Source organism: Pogoniulus pusillus, chromosome 5 (assembly GCF_015220805.1).
Source record: "Pogoniulus pusillus isolate bPogPus1 chromosome 5, bPogPus1.pri, whole genome shotgun sequence".
NCBI classification, from domain to species: domain Eukaryota; kingdom Metazoa; phylum Chordata; class Aves; order Piciformes; family Lybiidae; genus Pogoniulus; species Pogoniulus pusillus.
Window position 1 is genome coordinate 23,053,552 of NC_087268.1, and position 17,017 is coordinate 23,070,568.

The 17,017-nt window shown below is 39.6% G+C and overlaps 1 protein-coding gene across 1 annotated transcript in view; it reads left to right on the plus strand.

Annotated features, from left to right (window-relative positions):
* The window catches only part of OCA2 (OCA2 melanosomal transmembrane protein), a 245,780-nt gene that overhangs the window by 163,720 nt on the left and 65,043 nt on the right, over window positions 1-17,017 (plus strand). Inside the window, exons 19-21 of the mRNA XM_064143512.1 lie at window positions 3,680-3,807; window positions 8,765-8,824; window positions 9,409-9,513. Of these exons, the coding sequence (XP_063999582.1) occupies window positions 3,680-3,807; window positions 8,765-8,824; window positions 9,409-9,513 (293 nt within the window). The remainder of the gene's footprint in view (window positions 1-3,679; window positions 3,808-8,764; window positions 8,825-9,408; window positions 9,514-17,017) is intronic.

Consider the following 17,017-nt stretch of genomic DNA (forward strand, 5'->3'; position numbering starts at 1 on the left):
GGAAGACAGTAAATTAGCTATGCTAGCAAAAAAAACATGGTAGAGAAGAAAAGACTGTTCTCAGTTTCCCTTGCCATTTTGGGAACTCTGTGAGCACAGCTCTCCCTGTGGCCTGTAACTGGTTTTGGAAAGTCTTATATATATACACAGACTTCAGTGCAGGGGGAAAAAAAAGTATTTCCATTTCATACCAGAATTCAACAATTCAGTATTCATCCTAAACAACAAAGTATTTCCATTCTTTGATTAGTTCTGCACTCTCTTTCTAGTGAGTGATAAAATGTCATTCTTGACAAGAAAATTTGGGACTAGTTTTTCCCACCCTGCTTTCTTTTGTGTTTAACTCTGCTCCTCATTTGCAGAGCCCATGCATGAGCTTATTTTGCCTGTGCACTCTGATTATATCACTGTGACCAAAACAAGGAACAGATTTGCTCAGTTTACAGCATGGCAATGTTTCTGTCTTTGGAGGTGATCAATGCTGTCTGTGAGGTCAATTTTTGATCCAAGGAGGCACTCAAATCAGATTTTCCTCGAAATCTGTATTAGGAACACTGTAGAAGCTGAAACTACAAAATTTGGGATAAAGAATTCCTTCATTTTTCTTCTCTCTGCTTAGATTTGGCTTTGTTTTTACCTACAGGGTGATATTTCTGCTTCCAAACTATTACATTTCCTAGTCCTTCATACTGAGTGCCTGTAATGGTGGTATGGAGTGAGAGATTTTATTAAAAAAAATATATAGTTTATTAATTTTGATATTCAGAACTCTTACCCCCACCCAGTATTTTTAATAATAAGTTCTTTGCAACAGTCATAAAAGCATTGCACAAAGGAAAACAGACTCTAGAACACTTAAGAAATAACTAGCAATAATAGAAATATTAAACAATTAGAACTGGAAAAGAGGTTCATGTGGTCGATTATACTGCTTGCCCACCAGAGGAACTCAAGAAGCTCCTTTCTTCTTAAGGTAGAAGGCACTTGGATTCACTCAAAATTTGCAGAGTTTTGCTAAGAGGCTTTTGAGGTATTTACTCACAAAGATTATACCTCTGGATTCCTGGGGCTAACTACAGTTTCCAGACAGGAACCAAACACTTGCAAGGAATTCTGTCAATATCTTCTTAGCTGGTGAGGCTTCCCAGGCTCTAATAAGGGTGCTGGGAGAGAAGCAGACAATTTGTGTCCTTATCTTGGTTCCTCTTGCCTCCAGACTTGGCATGGAGTTTTGCAGGCATGTGGGCAGGATGTCTTGCAGATACGCAGACTGGCACAATGTTGCACTGGCTAAGCAAGCCTATCGCATGGGGCAGTTAATGCCAATCCTCTGATAAACTGAGACAAGGCAGCTTCCAGGCAGGCAAACCCAAAGCATCAGGGCTTGTTATTATGTAGCAGGCAGAATGTTGCAGAACATGGCAGGATGCAATGGCAGAAAGCAATGAAGCAGAAGCTCACTGAAGCAGAGCATGTTGTGTTTACCTGTTCCTCCCTTTTCATCAATACAGCTTGAGATTAATGGGCCTTTGGCCACAGATCAGCCAATAAGAATGGTACTTTGCCAAAACTGACCATATTAGGTGATAGGTGAAACCAGGGCTTGCTTTTACCTTTTTAGGGCAGAACACAAACAAGTGTATTAACATGTGAGGGTACCCTGTAAAGAAGTTTGGAAGGAGAGAAGATTTTGAGGTGTCAGGGCCTTTTGTCTTCCTTTCCTGCAGCCACTTCCCCCAACAGCAGAAGCAGGAGGAACAGAAAAACATGTCTGAGCAAGCCAGGACATCTTTAGGCCTAATCTGGTTTATTTTGGCCTTTCATGACACTCCCTTGCAAGGCTTTCCCTGTAGATTAGGTTTGCACTGAGCTAAAGAAAAACTTATTGCAAGAGTCACTTTCGAAGAAAAAACAAGACTGAAGTGATCAACTGTGTGGAAACTTTTCAAGAAGGATCATCAAGAGGCATCTGGGGAAGGGAAAAGTTATTTATAGTGCTGGAAAATGCATTTCAAGTGATCAACAAGGACAGAAGCCAGGTTAGGGACATCAAGAGCAGAGCTGAACTGGGGTGTAGATGGCACTTGGAGGTGTTTTAGAAGACAGAAATAGATAATCAGTTGAAGAGCTTGTGATTTTGGATCCAAACAGTGCAAGATATATTATTTCACTGCTGCACAAAAAACATGGCAGAAAACACATTCATATTAAAGCATGAAAAGTAGAGCGAAAGCTAGAGCTGTTGTCAAACTAGCTGTCTCAATTTTCCTTGCCAAACAGACCAGGCAGAGTAACTCCTGAACTGCTGGTCTTGTCTTTTGAGTAGGTCTGGTTGACTGCACTGAGCTGCAGTATTTTCAGCAGATGTTCTTTACTGATTATATCTAACCTGAAATTCTCATTTAAAGAGTGTGCTATGTCTGACAGCTCCTGAAATGTACTTGAGAGAGCAAAATGTATTCTTTGATTGGGGAGTGCCTAAAGGATTCTTCAGCAGAAATTGTTCATGTTTACAGCATCATCAACAGTAAAAACCTTTGGTATCTTTGCCTCTTTTATATTTTATTAGGATTTAAATAGAATACAACTTAATGTGAAACTGGATCTCTTTCTTCTTTTAACTTAAAGGGAAAAGCACTTGTGCATGATCTGTAAATTGCATGGCCTAAATTTTTATGAATTGGTCTTCTGAGTTTTCTGACAACTGTTGGAGAGGGCTTATTTTATTTATCTATATGCTTTGTAGCAAGGATCTATTCTCTGTAAATCATATTTGGGTATACCTTTTTTTTTTGCCAGAGAAGATTATTAATTTTGTCTCTTCCTCACTTCTTCTGCATTTCTGTGACTTCATCATTTTCTGATTGTGAATATGTGAAATAGGATGAGGTGTATGAAACAGTTTTCATAAAGAAATAACTTGAAGAGATGGGAGGGTTTATTTCCATGCAAGTCTGGATTATGTTTTTGTAAAAAAACAAACAAACAAACAAACAAAAAAACCCACGTCTCCTACTTAGGAAAAAAAAAAGACAGAAAAAGGAGCTTTGTTAGAGCAAAAAAACACCTAAATTATTTTTGTTTCATGGCTGAAATTCCATTCTATCATTCAAGACAAATGTGCCAGAAGAATCAAACAGCTCCAGAAAGCATTTTAATTGTGCAGAGAGAAAGCGCTTGGACAGAAGATTTGCTGGTTGTGTCCTCTAGCTTATTGTGCATTTGATTTCCATTTTCTCTCAATCAGTTACCTAAGTAGCTGTCTTAAAACATTTCAGGATGTACAAAGGGATGATTTCTGGAGACAGACTATTTTGCTATTTAAAGCCACTCTGTCTTCTGCTTTATTTTCCTCTCTATTTATCTTCTGGAGCACATAGCAATGAGTTTTCAAGGCCCTGGAGATGCAGCTGGCCTTTTGGGAGTTCCAGAACTCTATCCAATCCCTGAAACATGTAAAGATTTCTCTAGGAACCAAACCCACTGATTATTGAGAGTGACCCAAATGTGCCTTGTTTGCCATTTTTTTCTTTTCCAATTTACTTTAAATTGAAAGCAGAGACCATCCATCCTCTGCTGTGACCTTTTCTGCTACACCGTTAAAGCAAAAATGTGGCAAAAATTAGTAGTGCCTAACAAGTCTGTGAAGTGTAAAGTGATGTTCTTTTTTATGATGCAGGCTGGATTGCTATGTTGGGAGCCATTTGGCTGCTAGTGCTAGCAGACATCCATGATTTTGAGATGATATTGAACAGAGTTGAGTGGGCAACCCTACTTTTCTTTGCAGCATTGTTTGTTCTCATGGAGGTAAGATTCTCTGATTTCTAAAGTCTGAAGTGTTACAATTGATTTAAAATGTGAATTATGTTCTTAGGCAGAGCCCTCCTGCAGATTCACTCCTATAATACTGTATATCAAGTGCAGTCATAGATACAAATTGCAGAGGGGTGGAAACTGGCTGGATCTCTTTAATATTTAATTTTTCACTGTAAACCTGGTCTTACTCTCCTTTATTTACTGAAGGTGCCTAACAGCCATTGTCATATAGGGAGAATTTTAATTTCCACATTCATTGGAGGTCTGTATCTGCAGAGTTGTAGGAAACATTCAAGAAAAAAAATAAACCAGGGTTGAAGAATGTTCTTAATGGTGTCTACTATGTGCTGGCTATTAAATAACCTAAGAGATTTCATAGAAATATGCATTGTATGCATATGAATATGCATTGTAATTTCAAAAGACTTTTACTATTTAAAATGCTTCATTGTGTTTGTCTGCTTGACTATTAGGAGTAGCCCAGACATGTGTATATCTCATTTTATTTACTGGTTGATGCTTTTGTATAGTCTAAGAGGATTTATTTTTAGCTCACATGTACGAATAATTGTATGTAAGAATACTCACATTTACTTGTCAATTAGGCTTTTAGAATGTTTGGTCTCTTTGAGTGGTTTGGTTTAAACTATGTTATAAGGTCATAGAAACACAATTGGTTTGACCACTGCCATGGGTAGAGAATTGTCCAAGTAGGCAGGCTGGGAAAGCTGTAATAGAAAATTTGCTCACGTAGCCTCCTTCCTTCCTGCTCCCTCCAGGAACTACAGAGTCCAAGGATCTGTAAACAGGCACCTATTAAAAGAGTAATCAACTTTAAAAGGGACAAAATATGAAGAAATAGAGAGTGAATAATTCAATTATCTCTCATTAATGTCAATCTTTTAACCTCTGAGAAGATTAATGGAAACTGATTATCATTAGGAAACTTGTTTGTGAGCTGCTAGGTATAAAACTTATCAGGAAATGTTGACTTTTTTTTTACACCCATTGGTACAGGCAATTTTAATTTCTTTATTGTATCCAGCATATTAGCTTTGCATTTTCTATCACTTCTAGAGTATCCATATTGAATCTATTTTGTCTTCTGCTGCTCTAATGGTTTACTGTTTGCATTCTCCAATGTATTTATTATTTTAGTATGGTTTGAATGATTTTTGAGTGTTGCACGACCGTACAATAACATAGTAAGACGCACAGGAAGTAACCTGCCATTTATTGCCAGACTTCAGATACTGCTGTTGTAATTTACTATGTTTTTGCAGTTTCTCAAGTGACCAGTGAAGGTTTCCTAATGAAAGTATATTTCCTGGCTTTCTAGAATAGTATGAGTTTAAGGTCATGAAATAAATCTGTACAGAGATTAAGGAAAAGGTGGGAGACATTAAATTCTTCCCTGTAAGTGCAGGAGGAAAGTGTTCTAAGTTTCTTAGCTGCTAATTTTGACTTGAATCTGTTTTGGATTAGCAGGAGAGGATAGTCATTCCCAAATGCCATTTTCTTTCCTTTAGGTTAAGAACGTCAAGAAGAAACAAGTCAAAACAAAGATATGAGTTGAAGTATAATAAATCTTTCCAAGATCGAGGCTGTTCTAGTTCAAAGCTTCCCACAGACCCAAAGCCCAATGGAACACAATTAAATACAGGATGCCCCTCCTCCTTCCTCTGTGAAAAGAATTAAGTAGAAAGACTGAAAAAGGGTAAAACACTCAAAGAAAACAATCTAGTACCAATTGTGGAAGTTAAAAAAATAGCTGTAACAATAAATAGAGGGTATTTAAGGTAAGGGAAATTACAGAGGTATAAGAGAAGGGAAACAGCTACAAAAAAGACATACAAACCCAGATGGGCAGGTAGCAGCTGTGCAGGGAGAGTGTCACTCTTCAGGCAAGGCAGGCAGAGAGAGTGCAAACAGGCAGTTTACTGGCTTTTATAGTGTTGCAGAAAGGAAATGTAACCTTTTGCACCTGGGGGTCAGGTTCCAGACCACCTCCCAGAATGGGCCATGGGGGACCTGGAGTCAGGTTCCAGACCACCTCCCAGTCCCCTAGAGACTCAACCTGTAGCATCAGCATTCAGCAATTGTCAGCTTTTATTCTTCACCCGGGAGATCCTTTGCCTTAGTTCCCAGTCTAGAATCTATTCCCTACTGCTACAAATGCTCCCTTTCCTATTACAAGGTACATTTGAAATCCTGTGTGGGACCTAGGCTGTGAGAAATTTTGGAAAATATGATTTGAGTTCCAGAGCCACAGGGGCATGCTTGGATATTCTGCCTTCAGGTGCTTATCAGCCCAGTCTGGCAGTTCTTTTGCAATGAAAAAGTTGGAATTTCTTTATAGCTCTCTTGCTTTCTATTGTATCCTCAGGTAATTTGTCTCTACAATTGTCTTTTTGGTCCTTGTTCACAAGTGCCTGTTACAGATTGTAAAATATTTCTGTTTCTGTGGCATGAGCTCCTAGGCCTCTCTGGGATACAGTATTTTGCTCACTTTTGTAGTCAAAATTGACATTTTACCTTAATTCCTTCAGGCAGAGTTGATTTACAACAGCTATCATGACATACTCTTCATAAAACAGTCTCATGAATTAAACTTTGGTCTAAACCAGCAAATTATATTTTCTGCAGTAAAACTCTATTTTGAGCTGTCAGAGAGGAGCTACACCTTGAGTACTGTGTCCAGTTCTGGGCTCCTCAATTCAAGAGAGATGTTGAGGTGCTGGAACATGTCCAGAGAAGGGCAACAAAGCTGGTGAGGGGCCTGGAGCACAAATCCTATGAGGAGAGGTTGAGGGAGCTGGGCCTGTTTAGCCTGGAGAAGAGGAGGCTCAGGGGTGATCTTATTACTGTCTACAACTACCTGAAGGGGCATTGTAGCCAGGTGGGGGGTGGCCTCTTCTCCCAGGCAACCAGCAATAGAACAAGGGGACACAGTCTCAAGTTGTGCCAGGGTAGGTATAGGATGGATGTTAGGAAGAAGTTCTTCACAAAGAGAGTGATTTCCCATTGGAATGGGCTGCCCAGGGAGGTGGTGGAGGCACCGTCCCTGGGGGTCTTCAAGAAAAGCCTGGATGAGGCACTTAGTGCCATGGTCTAGTTGATTGGTTAGGGCTGGGTGCTAGGTTGGACTGGATGATCTTGGAGGTCTCTTCCAACCTGGTTGATTCTATGATTCTAAGATACCAGTTAGTGTAGGAATACTTAGTTCTCTTAGGAGATCTAGGAGACCCTCCATGCAGTTCATATCCAGAGGAGGTCAGCAGTAGGGTGCTAATTAGCAGTAGGGTGCTAATTGCTGACTTTCCAATTGCAGCCAGAATGTCTTGTAGAAGTAATGTACATGCTGTGTACTCCCTTCCCTCTTTCCTGAATATCTCATTTGTAGCACCAAATCTGGATTTCAGACCAAATTGCAAGTGTTACTGAAAAGTTATATGTTCTGTTAATAGATAATAAAGTGCTAAGGCAGCATTGGTTAATTGAGTGTAATTCTGGGCTCTAATTGCTCCCAATCATGTGTTAAAAAGTTTCTGATGAATTGTGATCACAAAGCAATTGCAGAAAAAATACTACTGTTCATTAAGAATATTGCTTTTTTAATGCATTTAAAAAGTCATGGTCATAACCTGTGAGTTGATAAAGAAACACAGATAGCATAGAATAAAAATAGTAACTTAAAATTGCCAACAAAATTTAATTTCTTAAGAAACTTTATCCTGAAAAGTTACAGTCAGAAAAAGTGTACTTTTTTTTCCCCCTAGTGTAAGGGATACATGCACATATTTCACAATTTTATCGATTGTTTTTTCCATGATGTGTGCTTAAGTGTGGCTCTACCTTTTCTTGTGCAATGCATTTTTAAAATGAAACATAATTTCTGGGACAAATTTGATATGTGATACTGCTCAAAATTCCAGCATTCAGTTGCCTTCTTAGATGTCTCCGAAGGACTCTGACTGTTAAGTGTGTGGGTTATATGGAGCTGTGTTGCGTGGCTTGACTTCTGCAGCTCTGTGTGAGAACAGACTGTGAGTGAGGCACAGCAGCTAAGTGAAATCATAAAATAGATATACTTTATTCAACCTGAAAATAGGACTTCATTTTGGACACTTGTAAGAAAATAAACCCAACATGAATTAAAGGCTGACTCTCATGATTTAAAATCACCCTTTTGCCTTGTGGTTTGATGGAATAGATCCTTCCTTCTCCACAGCTGTGAAGATTCTGTATCCTCTGTCTGTACAAATGAGAACGGCTCTTGGAGGGAGGGAAAAGCACACTGATCCAGGCTCTCACTGGGCCACACTCTTACAGGGCTTTGTCTCTTTGGTTCAGGTGCCTGACTTGAGCATTGGAAAGATGTTTTTTCCTGTCTTTCAAGTGCTGCCGCCTCAGTGTTGATTTCCATTCACCCAATATATCTGATTTTAGCAATTGAGTACTCTTGGTTCTCATGGATTTGAGAAAACTGTTTAACAGAACCATGTATTTTGTTTTCCAGTTTCTTCATCTGAGGTTGAGTGTAAGATACCTGATCTCAACAGACCTTTTAAGCACATAATAAACTATCTATACTTGTCTTTTGATGAAGATGGTTTAAAATCAGTCACATTTAGATATTCAAAAGCATGTGTCCACTGAAAAATGTGATCTCTTAAATTTCAGCCATTCTCTGATGCCTGTGTCACACACTCTTAAGTAATGCTACCAGTCAGTCCAGTACAATCAACCCCCTTCTGCAAATCCAGCTATCAATTTCCGCAGTGGCTTTTCTTTCCACTAATTGCAAAGTTAGTATCAAAGCTATGTGACATGAATATCAATATCTTGTGAACGGGAAAAAGTATTGCATTTTCTTACATCGACTGGAAACAAATGGTAACCTCATCGGGTACTTCAGTAGTTCATACCAATGTCCTCTATTTTTTAGGCATTGGCTCATCTGCACCTAATAGACTATATAGGAGAGCAGACAGCTTTATTAATAAAGGTATGTTTAAAGTGTTTGCAGTTATTTAACAGGTAATGAAAATAGTTTTACCTCAATAGAACAATGAATAATACTTTCATGTTTAGTTTAGTGATTGTATTCTTGTGTTGAGAATACAATATCAAGAAAGCTTACGCTGTTTTGGTGGAGGGAATGTTTAATATGTATCTGTTTACAGCCAGAATAAGCATAGCCATAAAAGCATAGCCATAAAAGTAAAAGATGAGCCTTTTCTAGCTTAACACCACCCCCCCCAAAGAAAACCACAAACAAACAAAAACCCAGGAAACAAGTATAAAGAAGTAGAGGTGAAAATTCACGGCTGCACAAAGTATTTATTGTGTGAAATCACAGTATTAGAAATATCAGTCTTTGTATTTCTAGTTGTTCAAATTTTCTGGAGAAAAAAACACTAGTGGTTTTGTTCCTAAATGCTGACCTGTTTTCTTTAAGATGCATCTTTAAGATGCTTTTTAGTGAATGTTGATGAACTAAACCTATGAAGAATTTACAGTTATGCCATGGAGGGGAAGAGAGCAACACTAATCTCACCAAAATTATAATTTGGTTGCTTTCTCTTCCAGGTGGTTCCTGAGGACCAGCGTTTGGCAGTGGCCATCATTTTAGTGCTCTGGGTGTCTGCTTTGGCCTCCTCTGTGATTGACAATATCCCCTTCACAGCTACAATGGTAAGGGCCTGTGCAGGACTTGTACTTCCTCCTCCTGGTGCTGGCAAGGGGGTCCGGTGTACTGAATGGTTTGCTTATGTTTGACCTCTGCTGCGTTGTAGTTTACTTTATCATCTGAGATTGAATCATTATTACAAACTTAGTTGTACCATTTAGGTGTCTAGCTGGCCATTGCTGCTAGCAGCTCCAATTAGCTGTGGAGCTAGAGACACTGTTTCAGCTGCATTTTTTGAATATTTCTTCTTATATTCACATCCATAGCTGAAAAATAGAATTGTCTTTCTGATAAAAACTGTCTCTACTCATAAGTTCCTCTCAGTGTTTTCCCTCTATGTGTTGTGTAGCTACACTATGCTTTTTTAACTCTTGAACCTTTTATTGCTACCTTATTTATGTAATTACTTTAGACCCCACCAAATGATGTTAAACATTATGGATGCTTATCAGCATCTGAGTTTTAATATCAGAATAGTATTAAATTATAGCAAATTAGGACATAATCATATAGGTTTATTCAATCAAGTTTTCTGTTTAAAGTGCAATAATCCATTATACTGTAGGCATGATTCACTGTTACAGCTTCTTCTCAGATAAGTATAATTGTTTTACTATTTTTATTCTATTGTTATGATATTCTGATTTGATTATTGTAGTGTTTCATGTGTACTTATATTGATTTAAAAAGCAATAGGTATGAAGTGAAATATTGGTTTAATGTGAGATATCTCCCAGCAAATACTAGAGGACTCTTAAACACCAATGCAAAAAATCTTAGTTCAGATATTTTTACCTGATAGTCTTTAAAGGGTTTCAAAAGGAACCCTCTTCTAAAAGGAGTATATTTGGAGAAAGGAATGGAAGTGCAGGAATCTTTTAGGATGCTTGAATATTGGTTCTTCTGTATCTTTGTGGGTGGGAAGTACAGATGGACAAGAAAGAATCCTTGCCAACACTAAAATGTACATATTTTTTTCATTCTGTTCTTAGCTGAATCTCAGATTTTTTTTTTTCTTTAGAAATAGATGGAGAGAGGAGGCAGAAGGGGGGGGGGTTAGAAATGCAGGTGTATTTGAGGCTATGCAAAATTAGTAATTAGCTGAGGTGTTAGAATATTAATCTGTGATATGACAGACTGAAGTTGAGACCTCACATCATCTAGTTCAGAGAACAGGCTTGTATTTTGGTCTTTGGCATTCTGCATTAGAAAATACTTACAGAACATTCGTAAGGAACTAAGTCCTATATTCTGATCTGTGACTGTATAAACTTCTGTTTAAAAACCTTTTTGCTGTTCTTGCACTTGATTCCTATGGTTAAAAAGGGCAACATTTGGTTTTGGAAGAGTCTTTTTAATGATATATATCAAACTGAGAAACCTCTGATGAGGAGTATTACATATATCTAAGGTATCTTTTTTGTGAAATGGCTTTTCACTAATTGAGGTCTGAGTGTGTGTGTCTCTCTGTGTGTGTCTCGGTTCTAGTTTAAATTTCCCAGAGACTCAAAAAATAGATATAGCTAACAGGAACTAGATGGAGAGGGGAAAAAGTAAAACACACCCAAATAAATAGTCCCAATTCGATTTGGAAGTTAAAAGACAAAACTTTAACAATAAATAAAAGTTATTTGAGGTAGAGGAGTTACAAAGAGATATAGGGAAGGAAAAACAAGACACAATATATATATAGATATACAATCAGATTGGTGGCAATGAGTTTGTCCACCTTGTGGAAGGACAGCCATGCAGTAAAACAAAGAGCAGCAGTGCTTGCAAGCAGGGAGGCAGAGCGAGAGAAAGAGGAAATGAAGTTCCTCTGTTTTTATAGGGGGCTAGACAGGAGGTGGGAGTGGAGTAACCTCTACACCTGGGGCCAGGTTCACACCCACCCCTGGAGAGGAGTCAGGAGGACCTGGGGTCAGGTTCAAGACCACTTCCCCAAGAGGGTTTACAATGTGTGTGTAATAAGCACACAGTGCAGCAGGTGTTTCTTAGATGTCATTTTATTTACTGACTTGCTGTTTACAGGATCAAGATACATTTGTTTGTGGCAGATAACCTTGTACACAGTAAGTTCACTTGTTCGGTCACATAGTTCACTCACACATTCACACAGTGTGAGTCAACTCCAAGTGTGTGTTCAAAAGTAGAGGATCATACTGTATGGTTTAGCCTGGAGAAGAGGAGGCTCAGGGGGGACCTCATTGCTCTCTACAACTACCCGAAGGGAGGCTGTAGCCAAGTGGGAGTTGATCTCTTCTCCCAGACAACCAGCAACAGAACAAGGGGACGCAGTCTCAAGTTGTGCCGGAGGAATTATAGGCTGGATGTTAGGAGGAAGTTCTTGCCAGAGAGAGTGATTGGCATTGGAATGGGCTGCCCAGGGAGGTGGTGGAGTCACCATCCCTGGAGGTGTTCAAGAAAAGACTGGATGAGGCACTTAGTGCCATGGTCTAGTTGACTGGATAGGGCTGGGGGATAGGTTGGACTGGATGATCTTGGAGGTCTCTTCCAACCTGATTGATTCTACGATTCTATGAGTTTGGTTTCCTAAAGCATAGTGAGCAAGGAGAATGGGGCATCTGCTATGATGTAGCAGGTGTTATGATCCTGTTCCTGGCAAAAGCTTTAGAATCATAGATCTGCTGCTAAAATTTGTCTTGGCAGCTCCAGACCCCAATTAGGCGGATCTAGGCCCTGAGTTGGCAGCATTGCCAGTGCTGAAGGAAGTCTCACTTCCCCACAAAGAGATAACGGCCTGTGCATCTTCCCAGGAGCAGAGAGGGAAGGAAAAAGGGAAGAATCTGACTCTGCATCCAGTTTTATAGGGATGAAGGACGTATAGGGATGAAAGACACTTTCTGACATACCTCCTGTACCTCTCTAGCCTCTGGAGACCCTCAACTTTACAGTTCTAAAAGCTGTAGATCAACATTTTCAAAAGGCAATTATATTATGGATATATCTGAGCCAGTATTACAAAAAATTCTAGGAAATAAACTGTTTTATGAATTGAAGTTACAAAAAAAGGTAAAGAAAACAGCTTCCTAGCAGAAAATCTAAGCATTTTCAAGAGTTTCTAAGTATTTATGTAGACAAATTAGGATTCTTGCTTATCCTAAAACATAAATGCAACATATTATCTATTTAAGATGGAGATATTTTCAGTATAAAAATATTCATGCGTTTAAACATTCTGAACACATTAATGCTTTTCAATAGCCTTCAGCATCAGCAATGTGGAGAAGTCTTTTCTCTCTGAAAATTTCTGAAATTATAAAAATCAAATTGCTATTTGAAGCACCTTACCCTGAAAACACCTTTTCAGTGCAACATCAGTTTTGGTCAATTTCTTCTTTGCTCTAGAAAATTGTAGATGTGGTATAATTCCACCATCAAAAATGTCAGTGTTGTGTGGAATTCATTGTTGCAGAGGGCAGAAATACGTGGCCGAGTCAAAAATTTATCAAAAATAGATATTTTTTATTTTTTTCCAAAACCCGCCCCCACAACTATATATACAAAGATTAATTTAGTTTAATAAACAGGTTCAGTTACATGAGAATTAATCTACAAGGATACCATTAATAATCTGACTATATTTGGAAGTCAGAGGTTGGAAAAGGACTCAGCTATTAATTAATAGCGGTTTCTTACTAAATTAAGCTAAGCCAAATAACTCACTCAGGCTGGCTCGTGCGGTCTGTCTTCCTCCTCCAGCGGCTGCAGGAGTCGTTAAGGGTCGTCAGGCAGACAAGGTGTGCCTAACAGGAAAGCGAATCCTTAGTCTCTCTGCAGTCCAGGCACAGGGGAGTGAGTGAACTCAGGCAGAGACATACGTCCAGGCACAGGCAAACTCCAAAGCGGGAATCCCAAAGGCGGGAAGACCCCCAATATTTATAACCTTCGCTAGACAAAGGGCAGAGTTACCACACCTTAGGCGCGAAAGCGCACGGCCAATCCCAGCCTGGCTCCAGCGCGGGAACTCACGGGGCAGTCCTCCCCCCCTTCACGGCTGCAGGGCAGGCGAGGGGGGGGGGAAACCAGGCGGCTTTTCCCCTTTCCCCCCGAAGTCCGGGCAGGAGAGGAATTTAGGGGTACAGGACTCCAGGACATTCATGTACAGAGGTTGCTAAACTGAAATCTCCACAAAGAGCTCAGAACACAGAAAGTATTTTACACTGCAGACAATACTGTAGAAAGCTAACTGTGCACATGAAACTGTGGATTGAGTTTCTGAGGGCACTTAGCTCATCATAGGTTGATTACTTTCACAGTTTCTTTCTTGGGAAAATTCTGTTTGTGCTAAACTAAAATTAAGTATTTGAGTTGCACAAAGACAAAACAATCCTCAGGGTATCTTCCAATTGCATTTTTCATATTGTTTGTCCTGAATGCAAAGATCATGAACTGCCCCAAAACAAAATGAGATGATTGAAACTTGCATCTTGAACTGTAATCTCAGGATCTTTGCTTTCTCTTCAGGCATTTGAAGGTGAAGATCTAGACCTCTAGTTAAGTAGATGTTTATATGAGTGAGTGTGTATTGCACTTCATTGTATAAAAATACCTGGAAACTGTGATAGGTGTCTGCAAATGGAAAATGAATTCTTTCTTGTCAATGTGTAACAAGTATACTATAGCAGCATATTTTAGAATTATAGAATAGAACAGACTTTCATTTGGAAGGGAATGAAAACAACCACTTCTTAAAGCATATTATTAGGGACATTTTCCAAATAGCTCTTAAATATGGAGGGGCTTGGCTCATTGACTACCTTTCTAGGAAGACTGTTCCAGCGTTTGATGACCCTCTCAATAAATAATTGTTTCCTAATGTCCAGTCTAAACCTCCCTTGGTGCAGCTTTGAGCCATTCTCATGCATCGTGTCACTGAATATCAGGGAGAAGACATCAGGATGTCCCTCTAAACTTTCCCTCTTAAGGATGCTGCAGAGAGCAATGAGGTTGCCCCTTATTGTCTTTTCTCCAAAATGGACAAGCCCAGAGTCCTTAGCCACTTCAAAGAACATTCCCTTCCACCAGCTTTGTTGCCTTCCTCTGGACACATTGGAGGGCCTTCACATTCTTCGCAAATCATGTGGTCACACAGTATTCCAGGTGAGGCAGCTCCGGTGCTGAATGCAGTGGGCCCATCTCCTCCTTTGACTGGCTGGTTACACTGCATTTGCAGAACCCCAGGATGCAGTTTGTCCTCTAGGCTGCCAGGACATGCTGCTGACTGCTACTGGGCCTGTTGACCAGCACCTCCAGATCACTTTCTACAGGGCTGCTCTCCAGGCACTCCTCTCTGTTTGTATTTGTGCCTGGTGTTACTCCAACCTAGGTGCAAAATCTATTATTAGAACGTCTTAAATTTAATAGTATTAGTCATAGCCTAGTGGGATGTGTTAAATTTAATAGTATTAGTCATAGCCTTACTCTCCAATCTATTTAGATCTCTCTGCAAGGCCTCACATAGAATCATAGAATCATAGAATCAACCACGTTGCAAGAGACCTCCAAGATCATGCAGTCCAACCTAGCACCCAGCCCTAACCAATCAACTAGACCGTGGCACTAAGTGCCTCATCCAGTCTTTTCTTGAACACCTCCAGGGACGGTGCCTCCACCACCTCCCTGGGCAGCCCATTCCAATGCCAATCACTCTCTCTGGGAAGAACTTCTTCCTAACATCCAGCCTATACCTACCCTGGCACAACTTGAGACTGCGTCCCCTTGTTCTATTGCTGGTTGCCTGGGAGAAGAGGCCACGCCCCACCTGGTTACAATGTCCCTTCAGGTAGTTGTAGACAGTAATAAGATCACTCCTGAGCCTCCTCTTTTCCAGGCCAAACAGGCCCAGCTCCCTCAACCTCAACAACATCTCCTAGTTTTGGGTTGTAAACTTACTGATGGTGCATTTGACTGCTTCAGCCAGATTACTGTTAAATATGTTGAACAGAACTGGCCCTAGCATTGAACCCTGAGGAGCAGCACTGGTTATTGGCTACCAGCCAGATGTAGCCCTATGCACTTACAACCCTTTGAGCTCTACCCTTCAGATGGTTCTTCTGCCAGTGCACCGTGAACTCACTCATTCCACAGTTTGACAACTTGTCCAGAAGGATGCTGTGAGGGACAGCATTAAAGACCTTATTAAAATCCAGAAAAACTACATGCACCACCTTCTCTTCAGCCACACTGTGGATGAGCTTCTCATGCAAGGATATCGAGTGAGTTAAACAGGACCTTCTGATTATGCAGCAGTGTTAACTGTGCCTGACAATTGCACTGTTCTTTGAATAGTACTCAGCATAAACCTGTCCATAATTTTTCCAGGAACCGCAATTAGACTAACAGGTCTCTGTTTTATTGGATGTTCCCTTGTGTATTTTTTTGTGGATTTTAATAACATTTGCTAGCTTCCAGTCAATGAGGATCTCTCCAGACTCCCAAATACTCTCAAGATGATCAAAAGAGGTATTTCCATAACATTTTCTAGCTCCTTCAGTACTCTAGGGTAAATCACCTAAGGTCTCATGGGCTTGTAAACATTCAGTGGACACAACTGGTCCCTTACAGTTTCAGTGTCCAAATTTTGAGATAAAATTTGTGTGAAACCCCATAAACTCTGACTGTATGTAAAAGACTAAGTAGCCAGCAGCACATCTAATATAGAGATAAATAGATATATCTGGGAAATCCTTAAGTAACACCCACCAAATCTTCTCTGAATAAACAATTCATATGACAGGAGCTTAGTTATTAAGCCTAACACCTTTCAATTCTTGAATGGCAAAGATTTTTTTTTCATATTGGATATCCAGCTGTCTTTGTGCATAAATTTGGTGAATCACACAGTGATGCTCTATGTGCCATTCTATTAATCCTCTGATATTTCTCCTGCTTTTTCAATAGGCTAAACTCACAATGACATTCCTTGACAGACAGACTTACTAGCTTGTAAGCCTGCATTTACCTAGTATTATCATTCAAATATCCACAGATTTCTGCCCTTAGAATGTTAGATGACACAATTTTATTACCAGTATGCTCTTTAGTTTAACTGACATTTTTTATCAGCTCTGTATGCTGGAGCCATCTGTTTATGTTTTCCTTTTATTATTGAAACCACAAATATAGACATAGTAAATTCCCATTTTAACTGAGTTTAAATACTATTTCCTCAATAAAGGCTAGCAAACAATTTCCATTAAAGACTTGGCTGGCAAGGTGGCTTAGTTTCTGATGGTTTGTTGCTAGAAACCAGATAATTTTTATCCCACTATTACCTCTAAAACCATCAGAGTTTTTTAATTTGCAGTACTGAAGGCTTTGTATTCATCTTGTGCGCTTAGTGGCAGCAGATCTTTTTAGCCTTCTGTGCTACCAGAGATGATCTGCATTTCAGTGCTTGGTAAAAGTGTCAAACTGAGCTGTAATTGTCTACAGAGACAGACCAACCATCAACAATTTGGGAAATTTGGCTCTGCTTTCTGCATG